The 24650-nt window shown below is 55.9% G+C and overlaps 2 protein-coding genes across 4 annotated transcripts; one reads left to right on the top strand and one right to left on the bottom strand.

Moving 5' to 3' along the window:
- Nucleotides 1-6326: 6326 nt before the first annotated feature.
- Nucleotides 6327-13154, top strand: SYDE1 (synapse defective Rho GTPase homolog 1). Of its 2 annotated transcripts, XM_060008154.1 has the most exons (8): nucleotides 6327-6574; nucleotides 8140-8481; nucleotides 8583-9227; nucleotides 9406-9620; nucleotides 10273-10399; nucleotides 10613-10773; nucleotides 11373-11598; nucleotides 11900-13154. In XM_060008154.1, the coding sequence occupies exons 1-8, from the start codon at nucleotides 6487-6489 to the stop codon at nucleotides 12301-12303; spliced, it is 2208 nt and encodes a 735-aa protein (XP_059864137.1). In that variant the 5' UTR covers nucleotides 6327-6486; the 3' UTR covers nucleotides 12304-13154. The 2 variants fall into 2 exon arrangements, with proteins under 2 accessions (XP_059864137.1, XP_059864136.1); XM_060008153.1 differs by lacking the exon at nucleotides 6327-6574 and having other exon boundaries at nucleotides 8028-8481.
- Nucleotides 13155-13294: 140 nt separating this feature from the next.
- Nucleotides 13295-23186, bottom strand: ILVBL (ilvB acetolactate synthase like). 2 transcript variants are annotated; one of them, XM_060008156.1, is made up of 16 exons: nucleotides 23041-23186; nucleotides 22358-22502; nucleotides 20928-21129; nucleotides 20679-20806; nucleotides 20455-20593; nucleotides 20255-20366; nucleotides 17499-17598; nucleotides 17267-17364; nucleotides 17021-17157; nucleotides 15907-16041; nucleotides 14742-14856; nucleotides 14483-14652; nucleotides 14336-14406; nucleotides 14182-14253; nucleotides 13900-14005; nucleotides 13295-13770 (listed from the first exon to the last, which is right to left on the bottom strand). In XM_060008156.1, the coding sequence occupies exons 2-16, from the start codon at nucleotides 22490-22492 to the stop codon at nucleotides 13592-13594; spliced, it is 1899 nt and encodes a 632-aa protein (XP_059864139.1). In that variant the 5' UTR covers nucleotides 22493-22502; nucleotides 23041-23186; the 3' UTR covers nucleotides 13295-13591. The 2 variants fall into 2 exon arrangements, with proteins under 2 accessions (XP_059864139.1, XP_059864138.1); XM_060008155.1 differs by lacking the exon at nucleotides 23041-23186 and adding an exon at nucleotides 22790-22993.
- Nucleotides 23187-24650: the final 1464 nt, after the last annotated feature.

Genomic DNA, 24650 nt, shown 5'->3' with positions numbered 1-24650 from the left:
CCATGGTTCACAGGGCTCAGCAGCCACTCAAAATTTACTTGTTGAGTGAATGAATGAATGAATGAATAAACAAATGGATGAATGAATGGATGGATGGGAGGATGGATGGATGGATGGATGGATGGATGGAAAGGCAATGTGATGGCAAGACTATAGGATGCCACACGAGGTGGTCGGGTAGGCTGGGTTGGAACAGAGATGTCTAACAGTCGATGATAAGTTGCTACAGTTGCAATGTAAACTTCCCCTCCACTCTCCCAAACTTCAGTAAAACCCATTCCACACCCAGGGGCCTTGGGTGAGTGGGTTTCTGATGAAATCAAGGAGAGGAGTAAGTGCCTCATCCTATAGACCAGGAACATTGAGCTTACAGTGAAACTATTTAATTCAGCAACAACAGGAGATCATGAGAAAATAATCATCTAGAGATCTGCCAAAATCTCAGCAAAGATGTTGGAAGAGGTTTGAGCCAATCTTATCTAGATCTGAAGGAGAAGAATGACCCTGGACAGTATGAAAGTACAATAACATTTCTTTCTCTCCATATGGGATTTTATTTGGTATTTAAAGCAGTTTTAGAGATTCATATACTGAGGATCATAGAGGGAAAGTGACTGTCCCAAGGTCGCATGCTGGATTAGGGTGGGGTGGGGAGGAATTCCAATCCAACCTGGTATGACCCTAAAACCTGATCCCTCCCTCCACCATGATGCTGGATGGCCTCTGAGATGGGTGACTTTCCCAAGATCATGCTGCAGCTTGGAACAGTTCAAGTTGTGCCCATGTGGGGTTCTGGGGGACAAAACGTACCACCAGGGTGGATAGAAAGCCACTCCCAACAAGACATGAGGAAGGATTCAATAAGGCTTGAGCCCAAGATCTTGGAAAGGGAGCTCCTACTTCCAAATGTACATTTGCCAGAGGTTTGGGGAGTCACTTCCTTCTCTATGAATCTGTGTAGTGGGAGGTCCCCAAGACCACACTCAGGTTCAATGATTCACTAGAAGGACTCACAGAACTCGGCAAAGTTGTTATATTCATGGTTTATTACAGGGAAAGGATACAGATTAAACTCAGCAAAGGTAAAAGGCACATGGAGCAGGGTCCAAGAGAGACCAGGCACAAGCTTCCAGTTGTCCCCTCCCTGTGGTATCACGTGGACAGTGCTTAATTCTCCCAGCAATAACGTGTGACAACACACACAGTGTACTGCCAACCAGGGTAGCTCCCTTGAGTCTTGGTGCCCAGGATTTTCACTGGGGGTTGGCCACTGTTTTAGTTTCCTAGGGCTGCCATAACAACACACCACAGATTAGGTGGCTTTAACAACAGAAATTTATTTTCTCACAGTTCTGGAGGCTGGAAGTCTGAGATCCAGGTGTCATAGCTGGCCATCTTCTCCCTGTCTCTTCCCATCATCTTCCCTCTGTGTGCACACATCTGTGTCCAAATTTCTTCTTCTTAGGATGGCAGTCATATTGGATTAAAGACTTCATTTTTATTTAATCACATGTTTAAAGACTCTATCTCTGGGACTTCCCTGGTAGTGCAGTGGTTAAGAATCCACCTGCCAATGCAGGGTACATGGGTTCAATCCCTGGTCTGGGAAGATCCCACGTGCCATGGAGCAACAAAGCCCATGTGCCACAGCTACTGAGCCTGTGCTCTAGAGCCCACGAGACACAACTACTGAAGCCCATGTGCTGCAACTACTGAAGCCCACACGCCTAGAACCTGTGCCCCGCAACAAGAGAAGCCACCGCAATGAGAAGCCCGCACACCGCAACAAAGAGTAGGCCCTGCTCACTGCAACTAGAGAAAGCTCGTGTGCAGCAACAAAGACCCATTGCAGTCAAAAAATTTTTTTTAATTTTTAAAAAGACTCTATCTTCAAATACAGTCACAGTCTAAAGTACTGGGGGGTTAAGACTTCAACATATGAATTGGGAGGGGCACACAATTCAGCCCATAACAGCCACATACATGGTTCATCTTAGTTAGTCTCTGGCCCCTCCAGAGGTTAAACTGATACAGTGTGGCCCAAGGCCCCCACTATAAATCTCACTGTTAGCATAAATTAACTGGCATGGCCCCGAGGTATACAAAGAGATTCTTACCAGGTAGGATACTCCAGAGGCTTACAGGCTACATCCCAGGAGCCAGTCAAGGGCCAGACCTTTCTTTGGAAAGTGCAGGAGAGCCCAAGACCTGGGAGGGAGGAGGGAGGAGCTAAAGAATGACACGGGGTCTCTGCCTGGCCCTGCCCACCCCAGGCTTCTTGTCCCCATTTGATCGGCCACTCTTATCCAGGTTGCCTCCTTACCTCTGGGACAACCAGCATCTGGGAAGCCCTGGTGGCCACGCTAGCACCCCCAGGCCCTGCAAACTGGGCACTAGGGCAGCTCTTGACGTGGCTGCAGGTAGCTAATTGCCAAATGTGTGCCAGGGCCTGCGCAGAGGCCTTGCCAGCAAGAAAGCCCAGCAGAGCTAATAAAAGGGAGGTACTGCGTGTGCAACAGGGGGCCCTGCTGTACCTCAGCTTCAGCTCCACAGCAGCCTGGCAGGGCTTTTCCAAGGGCCATTGGGAGGCTCTGGCCAAGATATGCCGCCCCTCTGACTGCCTCCCAGGTGATACCACATCCTGCCTCAGGAAGATGCCTCATGGTAACTCAACCACCCTCTGTCCCTCTAGTTCCTCAATGCCACCACAGTGGACATCTCTGGGCAGCCACCTCTTCCCTGGTGCCTCTGAGGATGGACTCCCCACCAAGGAGGACTGTGCAGGCTGCTGCAATTGCCTCATCCTGGAAGCTAACAGATGTATGTGAGCCTCCAGTGTGGGGACAACTGGAATAAAAACAGGAGGTGGAGGAGACTCCCCATAACCAGCTCCATCTTCCATTTCCCAGGAACGAAGGACCCCCAGAGAGGTAGCAGATGGGGGAATTAGCCCACAGACACATGTCCCATTCCCAACACCTCCTATTCCCATAACCTTGATGATAGGGGGAGTTATTCTTCCCTTTGGATGGGTGAGGAAACTGAGGGCTAGAGAGAATGTCTTCATTTGGTGTCTCCCAGAAGCTGATCCTGAGATAAGTATTCAAGGGCAAGTAGTTTATTTGGAAAGTGATATAGGAAATGCTGAAAGGGAGGTGGAGAAGTGAGACAGGGAAGGGAAGGGAATCAGTAAAGAGTGCATTGATATGCAAGTTTCCACTGGGGGCAGCTGGAACTCAATCCCATGGGGACCTCTGAGAATCAGTGTGGAAAACACACCTTAGTCACCCCATACAAGGGGTGAGGAAGCTAGGGTACTTATCCACCAACTTCCATTGTCTGCTACAGAGGTGTAGAGCTCCACTCAAACCTGACCTACCCCCCTGCCTGCATTTCAACAAATCCCTGTATCTGCTGGGGGCTGATTTATCCATCAAGAATCATAAGCATAGCACATAAGCCAACAATGTGAATATTTGGAGGAAAGAAAACACATACACACACACTCCAAAATCCAAACAGCAACTAGCAAAATTCAGATGAATAATTGTACAAGCTTCACAAAGTGTGAAATTTAGCATTCATAATCGTTGTATACAGTTTGTAGATCATTTGTTCTCACTTATCAAGAATTTCTGATTGCTGAGAAAGAATCATTGCCAACTGTGAATTAAATGAGCTACATGTAGCCAAATAAATGCAACAGGAAAAGTACAGAAACCCTGTCAAAGGGTTTACCAAAAACATAACAAATATTGATGTGACCTGTGAGCGTTCTGCAATCATCTGACATGATATGGGTGGGGCCAAGGGCTGCTCTCACCCCTACATTGGTCTCCAGCTCCTCTGAGTTAGAGTACCCCAAAGGACACTAGTCCTACAGCCCTTCCCCTCAACTTGTGAAGAGGTGTTGTCTTGACCCCCGACCTCTCTCTCCACTGTCGGCAGTTGCCTCAAAGGCATCTGGGCAGGGATCTGATGGTGTGCACTCCACTCTCAACCTGACTCCTCCCAAACACACACATCCAAGAAAAAGGGACTTCCCTGGTGGTGCAGTGGTTAAGAATCTGCCTGCCAATGCAGGGGACACAGGTTCGAGCCCTGGTCCGGGAAGATCCACATGCCACAGGGCAACTAAGCCCATGTGCCACAACTACTGAGCCTGCACTCTAGAGCCCATGAGCCACAGCTCCTGAGCCCGCATGCCACAACTACTGAAGCCTGCATGCCTAGAGCCTATGCTCCATAACAAGAGAAGCCACCGCAACAAGAAGCCTGTGCGCCACAACGAAGAGTAGCCTCCACTCGCCACAACTAGAGAAAGCCCGCATGCAGCAATGAAGACCCAATACAGCCAAAAATAAATAAATTTATTTTTAAAAATTGTTAAGAAAAATTAACAGAGCCTGAGACCTGTGGGACACCATCAACCATACCATTATATGCATAACAGGAATCCCAGAAGGAGAGAAGAGAAAGGAACAGAAAGAATAGTTGAAGAAATAATGGCCCCAAAATTGCCCAATGTTGATGAAAGACATGAATCTACACATCCAAGAATCTCAATGATCTCAAAGTAGGATAAGCACAGAGATCTGCACCAAGACATATTATCACCACACACACACAACCTCCTCTGTACAGGCCTCCATCACTTGGCACCTGATCTCCCACCTGAACATTCAGCAGTGAATAAGACAGAGAAGTATTACCTGGTCAGCCCCAGTCTGAACAAGGAGACAGATAAACTAACACAAATCACTGAACTATAAAGTTCAAGCTGTGGCAAGTGTTAGAAGAAATGAAACGCAGTGATGTAATAATGACTGGACAGTGGTAGGTGGTCAGGGAGGGGAGGGCCTCCCAAGGAAGTGCCATTGGACCTAAAGGATGAGAAAGAGGCAGCTTCAAATGAACTAGCATTTTCCAGGCAGAGGGAACTGCAAGTGCAAAGGGACTGGGGCAGGAACAGTTTGATGTGAAGGAGAATCGGAGAGGAGGTCATGGTGGGCCATGAGGACAACAAAGGATATGAGGCCAGAAGTCTTGTTGTGGCTGGATTTTATTTGTGGGAATCTGGATTTTATTTTAGGTGGGGTGAGCAGTTATGGGAAGACTGTTCAGCAGGGATGTGCTATGATCTGATTTCAGGTTTTTAAGTCCACTCTGGGCACAGCATGGAGAATGGAATATAGGAGTGAGGCAGGTTAAATTTTCCAAAATGGCCACAATAATATCTCCCACCCCACATTCTCTTGCACAAAGAATGTTACAAGGTCACCTTGACACACCACCCATTGACAGAGGTGGAGTCTATGTTCCTGTCCCTCGAATCTGGTGCCGGAAGTAACACAGTGTGACATTCCAAGCTGGATCAGAAAAGATAATGTAGCTTCTGCCTTTTACTTTTTTTTTTTTTTTTTTTGCGGTACACGGGCCTCTCACTGTTGTGGCCTCTCCCGTTGCAGAGCACAGGCTCTGGACGCGCAGGCTCAGCGGCCATGGCTCACAGGCCTAACCGCTCTGCGGCATGTGGGTTCTTCCCGGACCGGGGCACGAACCTGTGTCCCCTGCATCGGCAGGCGGACTCTCAACCACTGCGCCACCAGGGAAGCCCTGCCTTGTTCATTTTTGAAGCCCTGGGTGGCTATGTAAGAATCCCAACTACCCTGACTACTGACCTGCTAGGAGGAACCCAGTTCACACCAAGAGGCCTGTGGAGGTGCCCTAGTCCACAGCCCCTGCAGAGGTCCCAGCCCACACCTGGCATCAACTGCAAGTGAACATGCCTCCAGATGATTTTGGCCCCTCATTTGTTGAATCACCCCTAAGCCTCTAAGTCTTTCCAACTGAGGAGTAGAAACAATCAATGTCAGCTCTGCCCTGCCCCATTTCCTGACCACAGCATCTGTGAGCATCGTGAAACGGCTGTTTGGGATGGTTTGTTAAAGAGCAGTAGTAACTGGAATTGGGGGGAAAGGGGAGTGGAGAACTGGGTGGAGGAGGGAGGCACCAGAGTGGCATCCGGGAAACTAAGGAAGAGGGGGTGTCATCAAAACGAGTGGTGCCAGGGCTTGCACCAGGCTGGAGCAGTGGATGGGAGGAAAGAGAAGGGATTTGTTCAGGATGCATTTTGGAAGTAAACCCCAGAGAACTTTCTGTAGGCGATCACCAACGGAGGGTGGATAAGAGGAAAGACTAGGGCCCAGATAGTCAGAGCTGGAGCCCAGGAAGGTAGCACAGAGCCCCCGTTCCCTCCCCTTCCCGGCCCGGGCGACTGACTACATCTCCCAGCATCGCTCGCTCAGGCCGCGGGAAGGGGAAAAAAAAAAAAAAAAAAAAAAAGTTTGGGCCAAGCATTCCCGGAATGCGCTTCCTGCTGGCGCGGGGCGCGGGGCGGGCGGGGAGGCCCGGGCGGGGCGGGGAGGGCGGGGGGCGGCGCGGCCGGAGCCCGGGGCGCGCACTCCGCCCGGCCCGGGCCCCAGCATGGCCGAGCCGCTACTCAGGAAAACCTTCTCCCGCCTTCGGGGCCGGGAGAAACTTCCCCGGAAAAAGTCGGACGCGAAGGAGCGCGGTGAGAGGGGGAGGTGGGGAAGAAGGGGCGCCGAACCCCACCCGGCCTGGAAGCGGGTCCCGGGGCCCCAAGGATGGACAGGGGAAGCCCTGCGGAGCCCCCTGCGGGCCGGGGTTGGGGGCCGGGGCACGCAAAGGTCCTGAAAGTAACGGGCTGGGGGGAGAGGGGGCGCGGACCGTTATGTGCGCCTGGCCAGGGATGCCAGCGCTTCGGCTCCTTGGGAGGCCCGGGAGGGGGCCTCGCCCCTGACAGGAAATGGGGCCGAGGCAGAGCGCCTGGAGAGTGCAGGGGAGGAGGAGCTGGGAGGCCTAGAAACTGGGGCTTATTCAGGCCGGGCAGGGGACACCCTGAGCCCTGGAGACCTGGGATGGGAGATGGGAGCGTACTCCTGCAGAGGGAGAGAGGTGGTGCATCAATCATGGTGGCTACCCCCCACCCTCTCTCACCTATTAACCAGTGACTGCAGCTACACCCAACCTTAGGCAGCCCCAAGAAACTGTCCCCTTTATACAGATGGGGAAACTGAGGCACGGAGCAGTTGGGTCATTTACCCAGTGCCAGGGAAGTGACTTAACAGCTCTGTGGACTATGCTACTAAATGAACCCAGAGAGAGAGTCCTGGGGAGTGGAAATCTGAAGTGACCAGAGGAGGGAGTCCTTAAAGAAACGGGCAGGACCTTAAAGAAGTCAGAGCTGCGTGGGACAGGAAGTCCCGGAAAGGAAGGAGTTAAAGGAGGGAGGGCAGAAGACTCCATGGATCTGACCTCCCCCCAGCCCTTCCCAAAGATTCCCAAGGTTCCCAGAGCAGAGAGAAGGGACAGGGGTGCCCACGCACAAACACACACAGGAAACAGCCCAGGATGTCACAGAGAGGAGGATGGAGCAGGAGGGGGAGGTCCCAAGGGGGAGGCATTGACCGTGGGGGTCAGTCCTGGGCTGAGAGACGGTGGCAGGGGTTTGGAAGACAGGCAGGGAGGTGGGGAGTGACATGCTGCAGGTATGGGAGAACCCAGCAGGCACTCGCTCACTGTCATGCCTGCTCCTGTCTTCCAAGCAAGCTAAGCAGCGTCCACTGTGGGCTATGCGCTTGACCAAGATATGAGTGCCTATGAAGTGCTCTCCATGTTGAGCTCCCCGAAGCCTCCCCGAAGGGCGGCATCAAATCCCCACATTTCACAGGAGGACGCTGAGGCTCAGAGATGGAAAGTGACTTGCCCAAAGCCACCCAGCGAGAAGGGACAAGGGCAGGCCTCCATGCAGAGTAAACGAGAGGTGTAGGGAAGTAGAGTGGGGAATGCAGGGCCCAGGCCCAAAGAAACCCCACCAGACCTCTGAGGCTGGAGAGCAGAGGGACAGAGTCCTGTTTGGGATACCAGGGCCAGGAAGGTTGGGGAGGAGGCCGCAAGCTGGTAACAGATGAGACTGCTGGCCTGCAACCACCCATTCCAAATGAATGTGTGGAGTGTCAGTGCTGAGTGCATTCTCCTGCTGGGGGAAGAGCCCTGGGCCAGGACTGCTCTGGGAGCAGTGGGAGGCCAAGTCTCACACCCCTTGCTCTCTGCCAGGCCGCCCAGCCCAGCGCCCGGAGCCCAGTCCTCCAGAACCAGAGCCCCAGGCCCCGGAAGGATCCCAGGCTGGAGCAGAGGGGCCTCCCAGCCCCGAGGCATCTCGGAGCCCGGCTCGGGGTGCCTACCTGCAGAGCCTGGAGCCCAGCAGCCGCCGATGGGTGCTGGGCGGGGCCAAGCCACCAGATGAGGCCACCTTGGGGCCCGGGGCAGCTGGCAGTAGGGAGCCTGCTGGTGAGATCTGGTACAACCCCATCCCTGAGGAGGACCCCAGACTCCCGGCACCTGAGCTCCCAGGCCCACAGCCAGGCTCAGCTGAGCAGGAGAGCCTGGCCTCCCCAGGTGAGCACAAGCCTCACACCCCGGGACCCCCAAGATGACTACAAGCCTCACCCCCATCCCGAGCCCAGATTTCTGGACCCTGAGGTCTGCTCTCCCCATAGGCGCAGCCCCCGCCAGTCCCCCAACCAAAGCCTCCCGCACCAAGTCCCCAGGCCCGGCCAGGCGGCTCTCAATGAAGATGAAGAAGCTGCCCGAGCTGCGGCGCCGCCTGAGTCTGCGGAGCACCCGGGCTGGCCGAGAGCGTGAGCGAGCCGCCCCCGCGGGGTCCGTCATCAGCCGTTACCACCTGGACAGCAGCGTGGGGACCCCGGGGCGGGCGGCAGTGTCTGAGGGCGCACGGGGCCTGAGGGCCGGTTACCTCAGTGATGGCGACTCTCCTGAGCGCCCAGCGGGGCCCCCGTCGCCCACCGCCTTCCGCCCCTATGAGGTGGGCCCATCGGCCCGGACGCCCCCCACTGCACTCTGGGGCCGCCTCAGCCTGCACCTGTACGGGCTGGGGGGGCTGCGACCGGCACCTGGGGCCACTCCGCGAGACCTCTGCTGCCTGCTGCAGGTGGATGGGGTGGCCCGGGCCCGAACGGGGCCGCTGCGTGGGGGGCCAGACTTCCTGCGGCTGGACCACACCTTCCACCTGGAACTCGAGGCCGCGCGGCTGCTGCGGGCCCTGGTGCTGGCGTGGGACCCCGGCGTTCGGCGGCACCGGCCCTGCGCCCAGGGTACTGTGCTGCTGCCCACGGTTTTCCGAGGTAGGATGCGTGGCTGCAGGGGAGGAGGTGTAGGGCACAGGATTCAGCTCAGGGCTCCCTCCTTCCTCCAGAGTGCCCAGGGTACTAAGCCCAGGATGGGGCGTGGGTTGGAGTAGAGACCAGGGCACGGGAGCCTATGGGGGCAGACTAAACTCAGGAGGTCCCCTTGTGTCTTCAGGGTGCGAGGCCCAGCAGCTGGCTGTGCGCCTGGAGCCCCAAGGGCTGCTGTATGCCAAGCTGACCCTGTCGGAGCAACAGGAAGCACCAGGCACAGCTGAGCCCCGAGTCTTCGGGCTGCCCCTGCCACTGCTGGTGGAGCGGGAACAGTCCCCGGGCCAGGTGCCCCTCATCATCCAGAAGTGTGTTGGGCAGATCGAGCGCCGAGGGCTACGGGTAAGTCCCTCACCCCACCCTAGCTAGGCCCAAGACCTCAGAACATCTCCCCAGAACACCCAGGGTATGGAGGCCAGGCTTCCCCCTACCCCACCTGGGGAACTCCTGGCTCCAATCCCAGCCTAGACAAGGACAGGAGCTCCGGCTCCCTCCAGACCCTAGCACCTAGCCCAGAATTCATGGGTCATCTGTTCATTTAGTAACGTAGGATCCCAGCCGTTCTGGAGCTCAGAGTCTGATGGGGGAAAAGACATGACTCTAATAAATCACATATGTACAACTGTGGCTGGGATAAGAGCAAAGAAACTGGGAGAGCTTAAAGCAGGACCTGACCCGCTGGTTGGGGTAGTCAAGGAAGGCTTTCCAGAGGAGGTGACAAGTAAGCTGAAAATGAGTCAGAGTTTCCTGAGTCAAAGGATGTTGGTGCCAGGACAAGTGATCCAGAGGGTCTACAGGGCCAGGCTGTCCAGGCAGCCAGGTGGGATCCCCAATGACAGGCGTCAGAGGAGCAGGAAGGCAGCCAGTGAAGCGACAGCCAGCCCCCAACCTCTCAGCCCATTGCCACTGTGATCTAGGCCTCTGGCCCTCACCCACAGGGCCCTGATCAGTCTGTGGCCCTGACAAGAGGACATCTCTCTGCTCCTGCCCCCAGGTAGTGGGGCTGTACCGTCTGTGTGGCTCAGCAGCCGTGAAGAAAGAGCTTCGAGATGCCTTTGAGCGGGACAGTGCAGCTGTCTGCCTCTCCGAGGACCTGTACCCTGATATCAATGTCATCACTGGTCAGCATGCCCCTTCTCTCTCCTGCCTGCTCCCCATTCAACCCTCACCTCAAGGCAGTCCCTGTGGTCCCTCTGGGACCTCACCCCTTCTGTTGGCCTTGTTTTCACCTTCCTGCACCTATCCTCCTCCTGTTCCCCTGCTCCCAGCCCCAGCTGAATCTCCAGCCTCAGAAACCAGGGGTGCCCTGACCAGAGTGGGCCCTGTATCCACAGGCATCCTCAAGGATTATCTGCGGGAGCTGCCTACCCCGCTCATCACCCAGCCCCTCTATCAGGTGGTGTTGGAGGCCATGGCCCGAGAGCCCCCAAGCAGGGCTCCTTCCAGCACTGAGGGCACCCGTGGGCTCCTCAGCTGCCTGCCAGATGTGGAGAGGGTGAGTTGGGCCTGGTGGGAGCAGACAAGACAGGGAGTGGGCTGACATCAGCAGAATGTTTCACCCATGCCTGGGCCTATGATGGCCATGAATGTGTGGCATTGTTACAATTCTAGAAAATAGGTGCTATTAGTATCCCCACTTTATAGATATGGAAGCCAAAGCCCAGAGCAGTTGAGTGAGTTACTTAAGGTTTCACAGGCAGAATGTATCAAAAATACAGACTCTGAACACAGGTGTGTCAACCTACCATAAGGGAAGTTCCTGGCTGTGGTATCCTGGACAAGTCCCGACCCTCTCTGTGCCTCAATATCCTCATCTATAAAATGGGATTAATACCAGCCCTGCCTAGCACACAGAGGAGTAGGCTCAAGCCCAAGTTCTGCCATTTCAAAGTTGAGTTACCTTTCGCTTCGGTCTCCCCTCCAGCAAAATGGGATCATAATACTAATACCTAATGGTTAAGTCTTAGCTGGGTCATCACCCAGCTATGAGACCTTGAACCTCAGTTTCCCCATTCTGAACCGCCTTAGTCTCCCTCAGGAGCGACAGGGGACCGGCTTTGCCCACCTCATGCTCTCCCAACCCTCTCCTCTCAGGCTACACTGACGCTTCTCCTGGACCACCTGCGCCTTGTCTCCTCCTTCCACGCCCACAACCGCATGACTCCGCAGAACCTGGCCGTTTGCTTCGGTCCTGTGCTGCTGCCGGCGCGCCAGGCACCCGCCAGGCCCCGCATCCGCAGCTCTGGCCCGGGCGTCTCGAATGCAGTGGACTTCAAGCGCCACATCGAGGTGCTGCACTACCTGCTGCAAGCCTGGCCAGGTGAGCTGGCCCTCGCCCCCGCCCCCGCGCCGCCGATCGTAGCCAGGCTGCCGCTACGATGCTTTCTCCAGTGGCCAATCAGAGTCTCGGGCTTCAGGCAAGCCGCGCCCCCTAGTCCGAGTAAGCTGGTACCTGGTTGCCTCAGCAACCAGTTCTAGCTCAGCCAGTGAAATCCTGATCCGGTCGAAGGCCTTGCCTTTCGACCGGCCAATCAGGGGCCTGGATACCTAAGCAGCCAATCAGAGGTCTAGTCGCCACCGCTGGGCGTGACATCATCCAAGCCCTCCCTCTCCCTCCGCAGATCCGCGCAGGCCCCCAGAGGCTCCGGAGCTGGTCCCGTACCTGCGGCCCAAACGACAGCCGCCGCTGCACTTGCCGCTAGCGAGCCCCGAAGTGGTGACTCGGCCCCGCGGCCGGGGCGGCCCCGAGAGCCCGCCGAGCAACCGCTACGCCGGTGACTGGAGCGTTTGCGGGCGGGACTTCCTGCCTTGCGGGCGGGACTTCCTGTCCGGGCCGGACTACGACCACGTGACGGGCAGCGACAGCGAAGACGAGGACGAAGAGGCTGGCGAGCCGACGGTCGCCACCGACTTCGAAGACGACTTCGAGGCTCCCTTCAACCCGCACCTGAACCTCAAAGACTTTGATGCCCTCATCATGGACCTGGAGAGAGAGCTCTCCAAGCAGATCAACGTGTGTCTGTGAGCCGGGCGGGGCCGGACCCCGATTACTAAGGCCGGGCTCCTGGTTGCTAAGGCGGTGCCCTAACGACCTAGGGGGACCAGACCTGTAGCTCAGGCCTAGCTCCTGGTTCCTGGGGAGTTGCCTAGTGACCAGCCAACCCATTGCTGAGAATCATTCCTCGTTTCCAGTGCTCAACATTTGGGCACTGGGTGCGAAGGCCGGGGATTGGGAATTTTCGGGACCAGCTATTGTGGCCATCTTTTCTGAGTACCAAGGGCTTCTTCCCGGCTGCCAAAAGGCAGTTCTGCTTGCAGGGCTGGCTGGCCTCTCTTGCTTCCCCTTAGCCAGGGAAACGCCAGTTACTGTGAGCATCACCCTGGGATGGTGAGACACCCCCCCAGTTCAGTCCTCTTGCTGCTGCCAACCAAATCAGTATTAGCTTTGAGCACTGCACTCTGCTTCTCCCTCGGCGGGCCCAAGGACTATCATGAGGTACTGTTTGAGGCAGGGTGGGGGAAAGCCCCTATCCTGGGCTCTGGCTGGATAGGAGCAGCCTGAGGCTTATAGGAAAACAGCTGGTTTCCCCACTCTCTTTTCCGAGGAAAACCCCATAATTGCCTCAAACCAGCAAAAGTAGATAGCAGAGTATGGCCCTTCCCCTCCCCAATTCTTCCTCCCCATTCCTGAACAAATTGAGCACTTATAAGACCTCCCTTTCGGAGGGGCCCCACCTGAAGTGTCAGGCTGGGGGCATTTTGGTACGGAACATATTTATTGCCTCCGTGCGTGTGTGTCTGTGTGTGAGGACTAGTGTGCATGGACATGTCTAGAGCAGGCATGTGGGGCTCTTTCAGGGACCACAGAGCGGGGAAAGAGTTTGCAGTGCCCAGGCACCCTGAAATCTCCAGTAATGGTGCCTCAGTGAGCCCCAGAGTTCCAGTGGGAGAGTAGGGTCCCCTCCTGTCTCCTCCCTCTTTCCCTCACTTCCATCTTTGTGGACAATAAATCAGTATGCACAGGTTCTGGGATGAGTACTTGGGCCCACATGGACCAGAGGTGGTTTATTCAATGTGTAAGAGAGAAGGGGAGAAAGGATACAGCTGAGCCCACAAAGAAAAAGGCCCAAGGGCTCTCCAGTGCTGCCAAGGAGCCTCTCTGAGCTCTGAGCCCTCCAGCCCCTCCTTGTCCTCAGGGAGGGTTCTAGGGTCACTGGGCCTCATGGGATAGGCCCAGGGCAAGCAAGGATGAGAAACCAGCTTGGCACAGTCCAGGGGTGGGAAGAGAGCCAAGGGCACTGACCCATGAGGCCCTACACGGCAATGGAGCCATCTCGGAAGTCCGTCCTCCCGATGAGGATGTTGATCACGACTGGGTGGCCATCTTGGCACTGCTGCTGGGCATCGTGCAGCACCTTGACCACCTGATCCTCACTCTCTCGTGAAAGTAGCAAGCCCTGGGCTCCCAGCCCCATGGCCGCCTTGTGATAACCTAAAAGGGGAGATCAAGTCAGAATGATGGCAGAACCCAGCCTACCATGCAGCTAGCCCAGGAGAGGAACATACATTCAGCTGGGCCTGAAACAGCTTTCCCCCGTCCCACCCATTCCAGGCCCCTCACCCGTGTAAGCCAAGCCACAGGCCACGTTGCTGCCCAGACAGGGCACCTGCTCCCGGGAAATCTGGGTCCAGCCAGCATCGTTCCCTATCAGAGCCATCACTGGGATCTGCAGGGAGAGGATGAGGCCAGGCCACAGCCTTCAGTCCCAGGGCTTGGCCAGCCACAGGTCAAAGACAGGGACAGGACCCCTGCAAGCCAAGCAGCCCCCTCCCCAGCCCACCCCACCCCTGATGACATCTCCCAGAACCCCAGGCTATGAGCTTCCCTTGGTCACCCGGTCACCTTGTGTCTGACGAAGGTGTCAAATTCGATGAGGCTGTAGCCAAAGGCTCCATCCCCAAACAGGCACCAGACCTGAGGGGGTACCAAGGATGGCTGGGGTGGCTCACAGCCCAGAAAGCGGCGAGCCTCCTGCCCCCAGCACACTCTGACTCACCTCGGCATCCGGCTGACACAGCTTGGCGCCAAGTGCAAATCCCGCACCAACCCCCAGAGTACCGAAGGCCCCTAGAAGAACCAAGAGCAGGTGGGTGTGAAGGGGCCCCGACGATGCAAGCTGCCCCAGGCATAGGCCCGCCCTTACCAGGATCGAGCCAGCGCAGGGGGCCACGGGGCTGCACCAGGTGGGCGGCTGTACCCACGAAGTCCCCACCATCGACCACCAGAATGGAGTTGTCGGGCAGAGTTTCCTCCACCAGCTGCAGTACCCGCACCGGGTTAAGGTGCTCGGCTACAGGCATCGATGCCTTCTCCCTGTGATGGAGGAACGCAGGTCAGCAGAGCCAGCGGCCTGGGCCCCCGGGAACCCGCAACCCCCCAGGTCCACTCTACCCAGCCCCCACCTAAAGGTCTGCTCCTTCTGTCGGTCAGCCTGCCGAAGCTCCTCTGCCCAGTCTGAGGCCCATGTCTGGCCCTGAAGGCCCTGTGCCAGCTTCACCATGAAGGAGCCCACGTCTCCTGGGGAAGGAAGAGGGTAGAGCTGCAGGGAGATGGCCTCCTCCTGCCCTTCAAGCACCAGAGGCCCAAAGACAGCAGGAAGCCAACAGGCATCTGCGCAGGAGGCAAAGAAGCAGGCCAGGGGGGTCCTAGCACAAAATGGGTGAAACACACCCCAGAGCCTGCCGGAACCAAGTCAGGGCAACAGGGGTGTGAGGGAGAGCAAGGCCAAAGAAGCTAGGTTTAGGGAGCACAAAGTGGGTTAGAAACTCACATCAGCCTCTGTCTCCTGCCTCCCCATCACACACCAGATCAGGCAGTCCTGTCAATTCTGCCTCTGAAACACGTCACTAAAAACACCTCCATCCTCCAAGCACATCTCTACAACCCAGGCATGCAGAGTGCTTGTACAGTGAACAAATAAACAAGCCAGTGATGATGTACTTTTCCCCATCTCCATTTTAGAAATGATCACACAGGCTCAGCGAAGTTGAGTTTCTCCTCCCTCTCCATCCCCACTCCAGGCCTCATCGTTTCTGTCCTGCCCTAAGAGGCCCCTTGCCTCCACCCGGTCCCCTCCAACTCGCTGCCCACCAGCTGCTACAGTGGATCTTCCCAAACATGAATGCAAATGGTGCCACTTCTCTGCTTGACACAAGTTGCCTCTCGCCTGCACCGCAGGGTAGAGTCAACGTCCTTGGAACGATGGGCAAAGCAGGGCCTGGAAAGGCCATGGAAGAGGACTGAACAGGGGTGGAGGAGCCACAACAGGACAAGAGAGACCTCGGGGCAGGTCCTAAGGGCAGCAGGCGACATGGGAGAGTACAGACAGGGGATGTGATCACACGCACATTCCCAGGCCTTCCCTCCAGTGCCCACCCTACCATTAGTTCATCCAGAAGCACCCCATCAGTCTAAGGACCAAATATGCGTCTCTGGCCGACTCGGGGCCCCCCTGGGGCACGGTCCAGGCCTTGGTCACCAGCACCCAGCTCAAGCCAGCTGCAGCAGAGGCCAGGAGGAGAGGAACCGGAAAGAACACATATGTGTGGGGGGCTGCTAGGGGCTCACCCTGCACAGCCTCCTGGGGCTTCCAGAACATGTCTGAGTTCATCAACATCTCTTTCCGGTTACGGTTGACGATGATGATCTTGCTGCTGCGGCTGAGGACACGGCCATAGGACAGACGGAAGTCACACACCGTTCCTGGGGTAGGGGACAGAGTCTTGGTGGACAAAGGGCCAGCATCCTGGGGAGTACCCGCTACCTTACTTAATCCACCATGGTAGACTGAATGCATAAAGGTCTTCACCTCTCCCTGTACCAGTGTCACCTGCAATGAGACTTCGCAGCTCCCCACCCCATGAACCTGGGCTGGCCTCAGGACGTGCTTTGGCCCACAGAATGTGAGAGAAGTGATGGCATGCGTTCCTGAGGCCAGACCTCCAGAAGCCCTGCAGCTTCCACTCTCTCCCTCTCACATAAACTTGCTCCCCAAGCCCTGCATGTTTCTCAACATCCACCAAGTGAACAAGCCCAGGCTAGCCTGCTGGAGGATGAGAAACATGGAGGAGGTAGGGGAGAGTGAAAGAACTCAGTTACCCCAGCTGAGGCCAAGCTAGCCCAGCCTACAGCCAACCAACCCCCAAGTTACAAGCCAGCCCAGCCTGGATCAGCACAGCTGCCTTCCCGCCTCTCTGAGCGCAGACTCAGGAATGAGCCCTACCAAAATGACAAAAACTACCCCCTAACCCCAGGGGGGTCTTGAGAAATGATACGTGCCTTTTAAGCCACTGAGTTCACGGTGGTTATTACACAACAATAGCTAACTGATACCACTATTATGTCTCTGGCAGGCTTCAAGCACTTTATGTAAAAATATATATGCTGTAGGTGTACGTGCTGTGTAAATGCTGTGTAACGCGTACAAATACAAACGCTGTACACAAAGTACCAAGGTGCCCGCTAGCTCTGTGTAAGGCTGGGTCACAGGACACAACTGCAACCTGGCGAGGGTTCACCTGAATTTCAGGTCCAGGGGAAGGGGGGTGGTGAGAGGTAGTAGGGTGGCTGATTATGAGAGTGGGGTGCCAGCCAGTACCTGACCAGGAGGGGCAGGGTTACACGATTAGGGAGGTGCCTAGTGGGAGGGAAAGGAAAGGGAGGGTGGGAGGATGAGGCCCACCTGCCAGGACCACAACATCTGCCTTCTTCAGGGCGGCGCTGCGGTTCTGCCGGATGTGAAGGGGGTGGCTCCGGCCCAGCAGTCCCCGCGCCATCCCACCCAGGAAGCAGGGGACACCCAGGGTCTCCACAGCAACCCTAGGGGTCCAGGCAGAACAGAGGTGAGTGTGGCCAAGGGCCTGCCCCTCCTCACAGGGCCCCAGGGGACCAGGGATGTGACAGTAAGGGCAAGCCTGAGGCTTCTCACCGAAGTTTGTCTGAGGGTGTCGGAGGCAACAGGGCCTGGCTCCCGAGCAGCACAAGGGGCCTTTTGGCCCGGCTCAGGATCTCAACACAGCGCTGAACCTGGGGCAAGAGGTGGGGCTCAAATAGCCACCCCTGAGTCACCATCAGCCCCCAAGATCACAGCCCCAGTACTGGGTCAGAGAGAAGCCACACAGCAGGTGGGGGTCCCTGGCCAGGGCACAGAGGCAATTCACCTGCTGAGGGGAAGCCTGAGGGATGTCCAGAGGCAGAGGCCCCTCAGGCTGAGGCTCCCAGGCTCCTGCAAAGAGGTTGGCCAGGTAATTCTCTAAGTACCTGCGAAGGGGAGAGGAAGAGTCAGTTACCAGGAGTCATACCAGGGTTCCAGAAGCTGAAGGAGGAGAAGGACCAGGAAAGGGACCAGGAAGGCAGTAGGACAGGAACAGAGGTACAAAAGCAACAGCCCAGGGACAGACAGACCCCAGTGGCTGAGTGCCCAGTGGCCTGTTTCCCCTCAGAAGGTTCTGGTGACCATCCCAACCTGACACAGACCCTCAAAACCAAGTGCCACCGGCGTGGAGTGCCAGAATCAGGGGCCATGGCTGCGGGGTCAGATGGAGGTGGGCTTGAGTCTGGCTCTGCTGCTTCCTGTGTGACTGTGGGTGAGTGACCCAACTTTTCTGAGCTTCCTCCTCTGAAAAATGTAAAAGGGAACATCTCTCCCAAGGTTCAGTGATCTAGCCACTCAGGATATAAAGCACATTGCAAAACACTCGATTAATTGGAGTTATTAAAAATCGTCCGTACCCTTGCCTTTCTCTGGCTTCTGATGTCTCCTTACTCATTGGGTCACAGGGCCCTGGAGACACAAAGATAAATCCCGCTCAGCCCTGCCCTCAAGGACACCCAATCCAGCCAAAAATACACATGTGGGCATCAGCTGGCTAGAATTAGTCAGAGCCTGAAGCTTCTGTTTCTCTTTCGAGGAGGAGTAAAGATCGCAGAAAATGAGAAGAGACCAAGGATGGAACCATGGGGAACCCTAACATGGAAAGAAAAGGCAAGGCACTAGCCAGCCTTGCAGGGGGCTAGTTCCCTAATCATGTCGGAGGAAGGTTGGGAGACACCTTGCCTTACGCTTGGTGTGACACTGGACTCAGCCCTATTCTTATTTAAGATAATAATGGTTAATTCCTTTATACTTCAGCATATGCTTTGCACTGTCAAAATAATCTCATTTTATTCATCACAGAATCTCAGTCTAGAGAGAAAAGGCAACGTTGGTCCATCTTACAGATGAGGAAGCTGACGTCATATATTTAATCACAATATGTGTAAGTCAAATCATTATGCTGTAACCCTTAAACTTACATAGTGCTGTATGTCAATTATATCTCAATAAAACTGGAAGAAAAAAAAAAGGTTTAATCATTTGTTCAAGGTTAACACAGCTAGTTAGTGGCAGTCCTGGGATTTGAACCCATCTCTCTGGACTTTCATTTCACTCATTATAGATGGAACACAGCTCTGTGGATAAAGCATTGAAGGTTCCTCCGGGCTGAATCCCAGTGCGCCATTAACAAACTGGACAACTTCATGCAAGTCATTCAGCTGCCTTGGGTCTCAATTACCTAATCTATGAAATGGGCATAATAATACCTCTGAGTCTTAACTCAAAGGGTTGTTATAAAAGACATGTGAGTAAACCTGCTACTCCTTGAGCTGGCCCTCGAGGTGCTTCTCACACGCCCGTGTGCAGGGACCTGTCTGTCCTGTTCATGCCCATCCAGGTACCTAGCACATAGCAGCACTCGCTAAATATTTGGAGGGGGAATGGAAGGCAGAGGGGCAAGGACAGGCAAATGCAAGGGACAGAGGGCAAAGAGGAGGAGGAGGAGGAAAATTGATTCTCCTTTCTTTTTTTTATTTTTTTTTTTGCGGTACGCGGGCCTCTCACTGTTGTGGCCTCCCCCGTTGTGGAGCATAGGCTCCGGACGCGCAGGCTCAGCGGCCATGGCTCACGGGCCCAGCCACTCCGCGGCATGTGGGATCTTCCCGGACCGGGGCACGAACCCGTGTCCCCTGCATCGGCAGGCGGACTCTCAACCACTGCACCACCAGGGAAGCCCTGATTCTCCTTTCTGCACCCTGTTTCAGCCAGGCCTACCTCAGTGGTGACCAAAAATGGATCCTTTTCACGTACCTCTGCTAGGGCTATGCCCCTACTTAGAACCCTTTTTATCCCGTCAACAGAAAGAAACTCCCCCTTGAAACTTGTAGCTCTTCCAGGAAAACCTTCAAGCTTGTCCCAGGCCAGCCCCACTGACCTGCTCTCTCCAACATCCTGGCCACTCACCACTCAGAAGTCCCATAGTGGTCCCAGACTGAGCTGTGCCCATGTCATGGGCCCATAGGGACACATTGTTCCCTTATCCTGGCCTGCTGGAGGTCCAGGCACTCATATGTGATCCATCCAGATGTATCCCACAGCTACCACCCAGATTCCAGACCACCATCATCTCTCATCCCAGTGACCACCACACCTCCTCCCTGGCTTCCCAGCTTCCACCTGACCCGAAAGTCCACACTCCAGCAATAGCCAGAGGGAACATAATAAAAACCCAAGCCAGGGTATCCCGTGCCAATGCTTAAGGCCCTGCAGTGCCTCTCAATGGACCTCAAATTAAAAACAAAGTCCCAGGTCTGCCAAGTGGCTCCTGCTGGTGCTCTGAGCTCAGTCTCTGCCCCTCTCCCCTTTGCTCACCTGCTGCCACCACATGGGCCACTTTGCTTTCCCAACCCACCAACTTCATTCCTGCCTCAGCACACATGCATATTCTATTTCCTCTACCTGGAATGCTCTTCCCACGGCTGGCTCCTCTCAACTGATGTGCAAATCAATGAATGAGTCAAAGGAGAGATGGGTGCTAGCAGGAGGTTGCAGGAGAAGCCAGAGGATAGGGGAGGGTATGGTAGGAGTTGGGCTACTTACCAGGAGACCCCTTGACCCACGAGGCCCTTGGGCGGCTTAGCTGGCACCATCTCCTTCTGAACCATGAAGTAGGGGTACAGCACATCGATAGGCAGTTCCACAAACACCGGGCCTGCATGGACAGGGAGAGCGCTGAGTCTGCTGTGTCTCCCAGCCCCCAGGCCCTAGGGCCTGACCACTGCCCAGCCCCCGCCCCGCACCTGGGGTGCCCGACTGAGCAGCAGCCATCGCGGCCCTCAGGGTGGGGATGATCTCCCGCACCCTCTGCACAGAAGCACAAAACTTGCAGAGTGGCCGGAACAGGGACATCTGATCAATAGCCTGGAGTGCGCCCCGGTTCTGGTGGAGACAGGAGTCCAGGGAGTCAACACATGAGAACTTCCAGGTTCCCTGGGGCCCCTGCCACCCCTCAAGAAGAGGGTACCTGCAGCAGGGTGCTGGCAGCCCCACCCAGAAGCAGGACTGGGGACTGGGCTATCTGGGCATTCTTCACCGCAGTCACTGTGTTGGTGAGGCCGGGGCCCGCTGTCACCGCCACCACGCCCACTGTCCCTGAAACACAAACCGTGTCACAGCTGTGTCCACCCTCCTGGCCAGCCCCCCATCAAAAAACCCTGCCCCTCAAAGACATCCCAGTCTCACCAGCCCCTAGCCCTCTCCACTCTGCCCTCACCGGTCAGGCGGGCCACAGCATCAGCTGCAAAGACGGCTGTGACTTCGTGGCGGGTGTCCACCACGCGGATACCCAGCTTCTCACAGGCCACCAGCAGTGGGGAAATGTGCCCGCCGACCAGCGTGAAAAGGAACCGCACGCCATGGGCCCTCAGCACGGCTGCCACATTCTCCCCACCATGCCGGATGCTTGCCTTGTCCACCTGGGCCCGAAAAGGGGGAGAAGCGAGATTGTCAAGGACCAGGGCACGGGCACCAGGGCAGGTGGGAAGAGGGACAATCTCCCTCCCCCAGGAAGGAGGGCAGGGTCGGAGGGCAGGGGAAGCTTGGTGTTGCTTAGGCACATATTACACTATACACCTGGCTCAGAGTAGGACATATCATCTTATCAGATCCTCCTGACGTTATATCCTTTTACAACTACAGAGATCAAGACTCCTGAGCAAGACTCAAAGTCCCATAGAACCAATGCTCTTAAAGCCCCCCACTCTGTAACACTGCCCGCCTCAGGGATGGTGGAGCAAGCAGGAAGAGAGGTTAGGGAAGGTCGATCCACAGAACCCAAGGGAGTTTGGCCAGGGGCCATCTGCTGGGACTCCAGCACAGCCTGCTCTCCAGTATCAGGGCATCTTACTTAATGTGACTGCTGACTCCAGCCTACCAGACTCCCTCCTACTCACTGGGCCCAGTTAACAGGCCGCCAGCCGCCACGTGCCTGACATGGGAGCAGCCTGCTGACACAGACAGTGCTTCTGCACAGCAACGCACACCAGAGGCCTTTGCCTTAAATCTCCACAAATCCTCAAGTTGCTGCTGGTTAGGAGAGGAAGGACTGGGGAGAGGGTCTGGGGAAGGGGTAAATTTCTGAGAGAGAAGGCAAGTAGTTCAGAGCAAGGTCTGTGGGGTCAGCTCTTCCCCAAACAGGTCTCCTAACACAAGCTATCACACAACCTCTCTGAGCCTCGGTTTCTTCTTGTGGAAAATGAAGACAGAAACAAGAGTATCTATTCCGGAATGTATTGGGTACGTGGGAAAATCCTTCTGAAGCGCTGAGCTCAGCAGACAGCAACTGTCACAAAAGAGTCACAGCCGTCCACGTCCTCTGGTGCCTGCTCTCTGCACTCTGACCCCATCGCGTTACGGAGCACTGCTCCGTGAAAAGGGCTCGACGCCCCTGAGGAAGGAGGTGGGCGGGGGGTTGAGTGCCCAGGCAGGTGTAGCCTCCCTGTGACCTCTTCCTAGAGGCAAAGTCCAGAGCCCCGTAAGCAGCTCAGCAACAGCGACAGGATACTGGAAAGAATCTCCCGACCAGTCCCTCTGGATTAACCGGACCTCACTCTCCCCGCCTATAAAATGGGTTAGCTGGAAAGAACGCTGGAAGTCCACTCCTTTGGCTGCCCCCGGCCCGTCTCCCTTGTATTTCCCCTGAACCTTGTGCATCAATTGATAGAAGAGCCCCAGGCGGTGAGCGGCGCCCAGCAAGGCGGCCACTAGCGTCGCGAAACCCAGGAGCAGGAAAGAGGGGAAGAAGCCCCCAGCAGGGGCGGCAGCCGCGGGCGTCTCCATGAGATGGCACCTAAGGGAGAAAGGGCAGGGCTAGGACGTTGGCGCGACAATTAAATTATCCAGAAGAAGGCACGCCCCCTCTCCCAGTCCAGATCCCGGGCCACGCCCCTTGGCACGAGTTTCTGCGCGGCCACGCCCCTTACACCCCCAGGCTCCGGACCAGGCCAAAACTCTCAGGGACCTGGCCACACCTCTTACAACGCCAGCCCACCCCCCTTACGTCACCACAACCACCTCACGAGGTCACCACAGGTCAATGCGGCGACAAAGCCTCAAGATAGCTATTTTCCTACTTACCTACTTCTCAAAGGATCGGTGGGAAGCCCCGCCTCTCTTTGACATCAAGGACCCGAATCTCAGCCCTAGTGGTGAGCCCACCCCACGTCTACGCCCCCAAGTTACCGTGCACGACCCTCTCCACAAGCCAGACCCCTCCCCCCTAGCGAGCGCCCGGGCCCGAGCCTGTCCCCCGACCCCAGGCCTCGAGTCGAGGTCAGGTTGCATCGGGATGCTTCTCCAACCCCCGGGGCATTTTAACCTTCACCTACAGGAAATGGCGCTAACTCCAGAGGAATTCCGCTCCCTTCGTGTCACGTGAACAGGCGCGCGGCTTGAACAGGCTGGGCCGGACAGCTGTGGCCTTGCCCCTTTTGCCCACTTGGATCCGGGGCGCCCTGTAGTCCGGCCCGACGCGCGTGCGCTCAGCTTCAGGGCACCTCCTATAAGAGCCCTGTCTCTACTGGCCGCCCGTTGCACAAGCTCCGCCCTCCCTCGCTTCCCATTGGCTCGCACTGCAGGCCTCACGCTTTTTTTTACAAGAGGCCACGCCCCTCTGCGGCTTCCAGTCGCCGGGAGTTTGGCGCGATCCACCTTCCTCGGCCTTCCATTGGCCCAGCATTGCAGGCCCACAGGTTCCGGGCCTTCCGAGCCCAGCCTGCTTTCCACACCGGGCGTGCTGTACGCCCCTTCACGTTGGCCGAGCATGGACGATTTCGGACCTCCTGCCCAGTGTCCACCATCCGGGACTCTCACCCCAAACAAACCCTGCCCCTCGCTCTAGCTCCAGGCCCTGCCTCCCATCCCACCGCAATTCAGCGAAGGCAGAGGCCCGCCCCCTCTCCCCTATCCGCGCCTACGCTGTTGCCTCTACCCTTGTAAGCCCTGCCCACTTCCCCGGACGCTTGGAGTTTTTCTGCTTCCGGTGCAAGCGAATGGGCCCTCTGAGTGGTACCCGGTTCCAACCAGGGCTTCACCACGTTGCAGCCGTCTGGCATCTGGAAAATGATCTCCCCATCAGTACAAGGGGAGTAATTCTGGTCCCGAGCGCCCTACTTCCCTCCAAGACTGACTTCCATCCCTTGTCAACTTCTGGGATTTCCTTCCAAGGATTCCACCCCATCGTTAATTTTATTTTATATTGAATCATTCCTAGGTTTTCATTTCACCCATTAAAAAGAAAAAAAAAACCTCCGATGGCCCCACATTCTCCACTTGTGACTGTCCATTTGCTCCTTTTTTTAGCAAAATCCATCTATACTTAACTGTCTCCGTAAGCTCTTCTCCTATTCTTGAACCCACTCCAAACAGGCTTACCCGCCTCTCTATAAGAGCTGCTCCGGATTATTCCAACAGTCTCCAAACCAGTCCCTCTCCCCACTGTCTCTCACCTACCTGCTCAACCCCACCCTCCTTGCCCATAAGAACAGGATAAAATGCAAATGTCCTAGAAGGGCCTTCTGGGCCCAATTAAACTTCCAGAGCCAATAATGAAATAGTGATTATCTTATGTCAAGCACTTACTATGTGCAAGCGCTGTTCCATGCCCTTTTGACATATGAACTCATTTAATCCTCACAACAGCTCTGGAAGGGAGGTGTATTAGCAATATCCCCATTTTATAGATGCTGAAACTGAAGCACAGGGAGGTTAAGGAACTGACCCAAGGTTGCACAGCTTGTAAGTGATAGAGGCAGAATGTGAACTCAAGCAGTGCTGCCTGGGCCTCCAGACTGGAAACACTTCAAGAATGGGCCTGTGCTTCAACCACATGGCTCCCTCATGCCTATCACAGGGTGTCGTTTTGGGGACCCACCCAGATACCACTGTGGTTATGTTGAATTTTATTCTAAGTGAGCTGGGAAACCAGAAGGGGTTTTGA

This window comes from Delphinus delphis, chromosome 3 (genome assembly GCF_949987515.2).
Source record: "Delphinus delphis chromosome 3, mDelDel1.2, whole genome shotgun sequence".
Taxonomy (NCBI): Eukaryota; Metazoa; Chordata; class Mammalia; order Artiodactyla; family Delphinidae; genus Delphinus; species Delphinus delphis.
Note: the sequence above shows the minus strand (reverse complement) of the source record. Positions and strands in the feature narration are given on the sequence as shown.

Coding starts and splice junctions, on each gene's coding strand:
- ILVBL (XM_060008156.1), bottom strand. CDS start 22,492: ATGGAGACGCCCGCGGCTGCCGCCCCTGCTGGGGGCTTCTTCCCCTCT. Junction 17,365..17,498: donor CTCAGGCTTCCCCTCAGCAG/GTGAATTGCCTC, acceptor CTCTTGCCCCAG/GTTCAGCGCTGTGTTGAGAT. Junction 14,857..15,906: donor GCCCCAGGAGGCTGTGCAGG/GTGAGCCCCTAG, acceptor TTCCTTCCCCAG/GAGACGTGGGCTCCTTCATG.
- SYDE1 (XM_060008153.1), top strand. CDS start 8,028: ATGTGTGGAGTGTCAGTGCTGAGTGCATTCTCCTGCTGGGGGAAGAGC. Junction 8,482..8,582: donor GGAGAGCCTGGCCTCCCCAG/GTGAGCACAAGC, acceptor CTCTCCCCATAG/GCGCAGCCCCCGCCAGTCCC. Junction 9,621..10,272: donor TCGAGCGCCGAGGGCTACGG/GTAAGTCCCTCA, acceptor TCCTGCCCCCAG/GTAGTGGGGCTGTACCGTCT.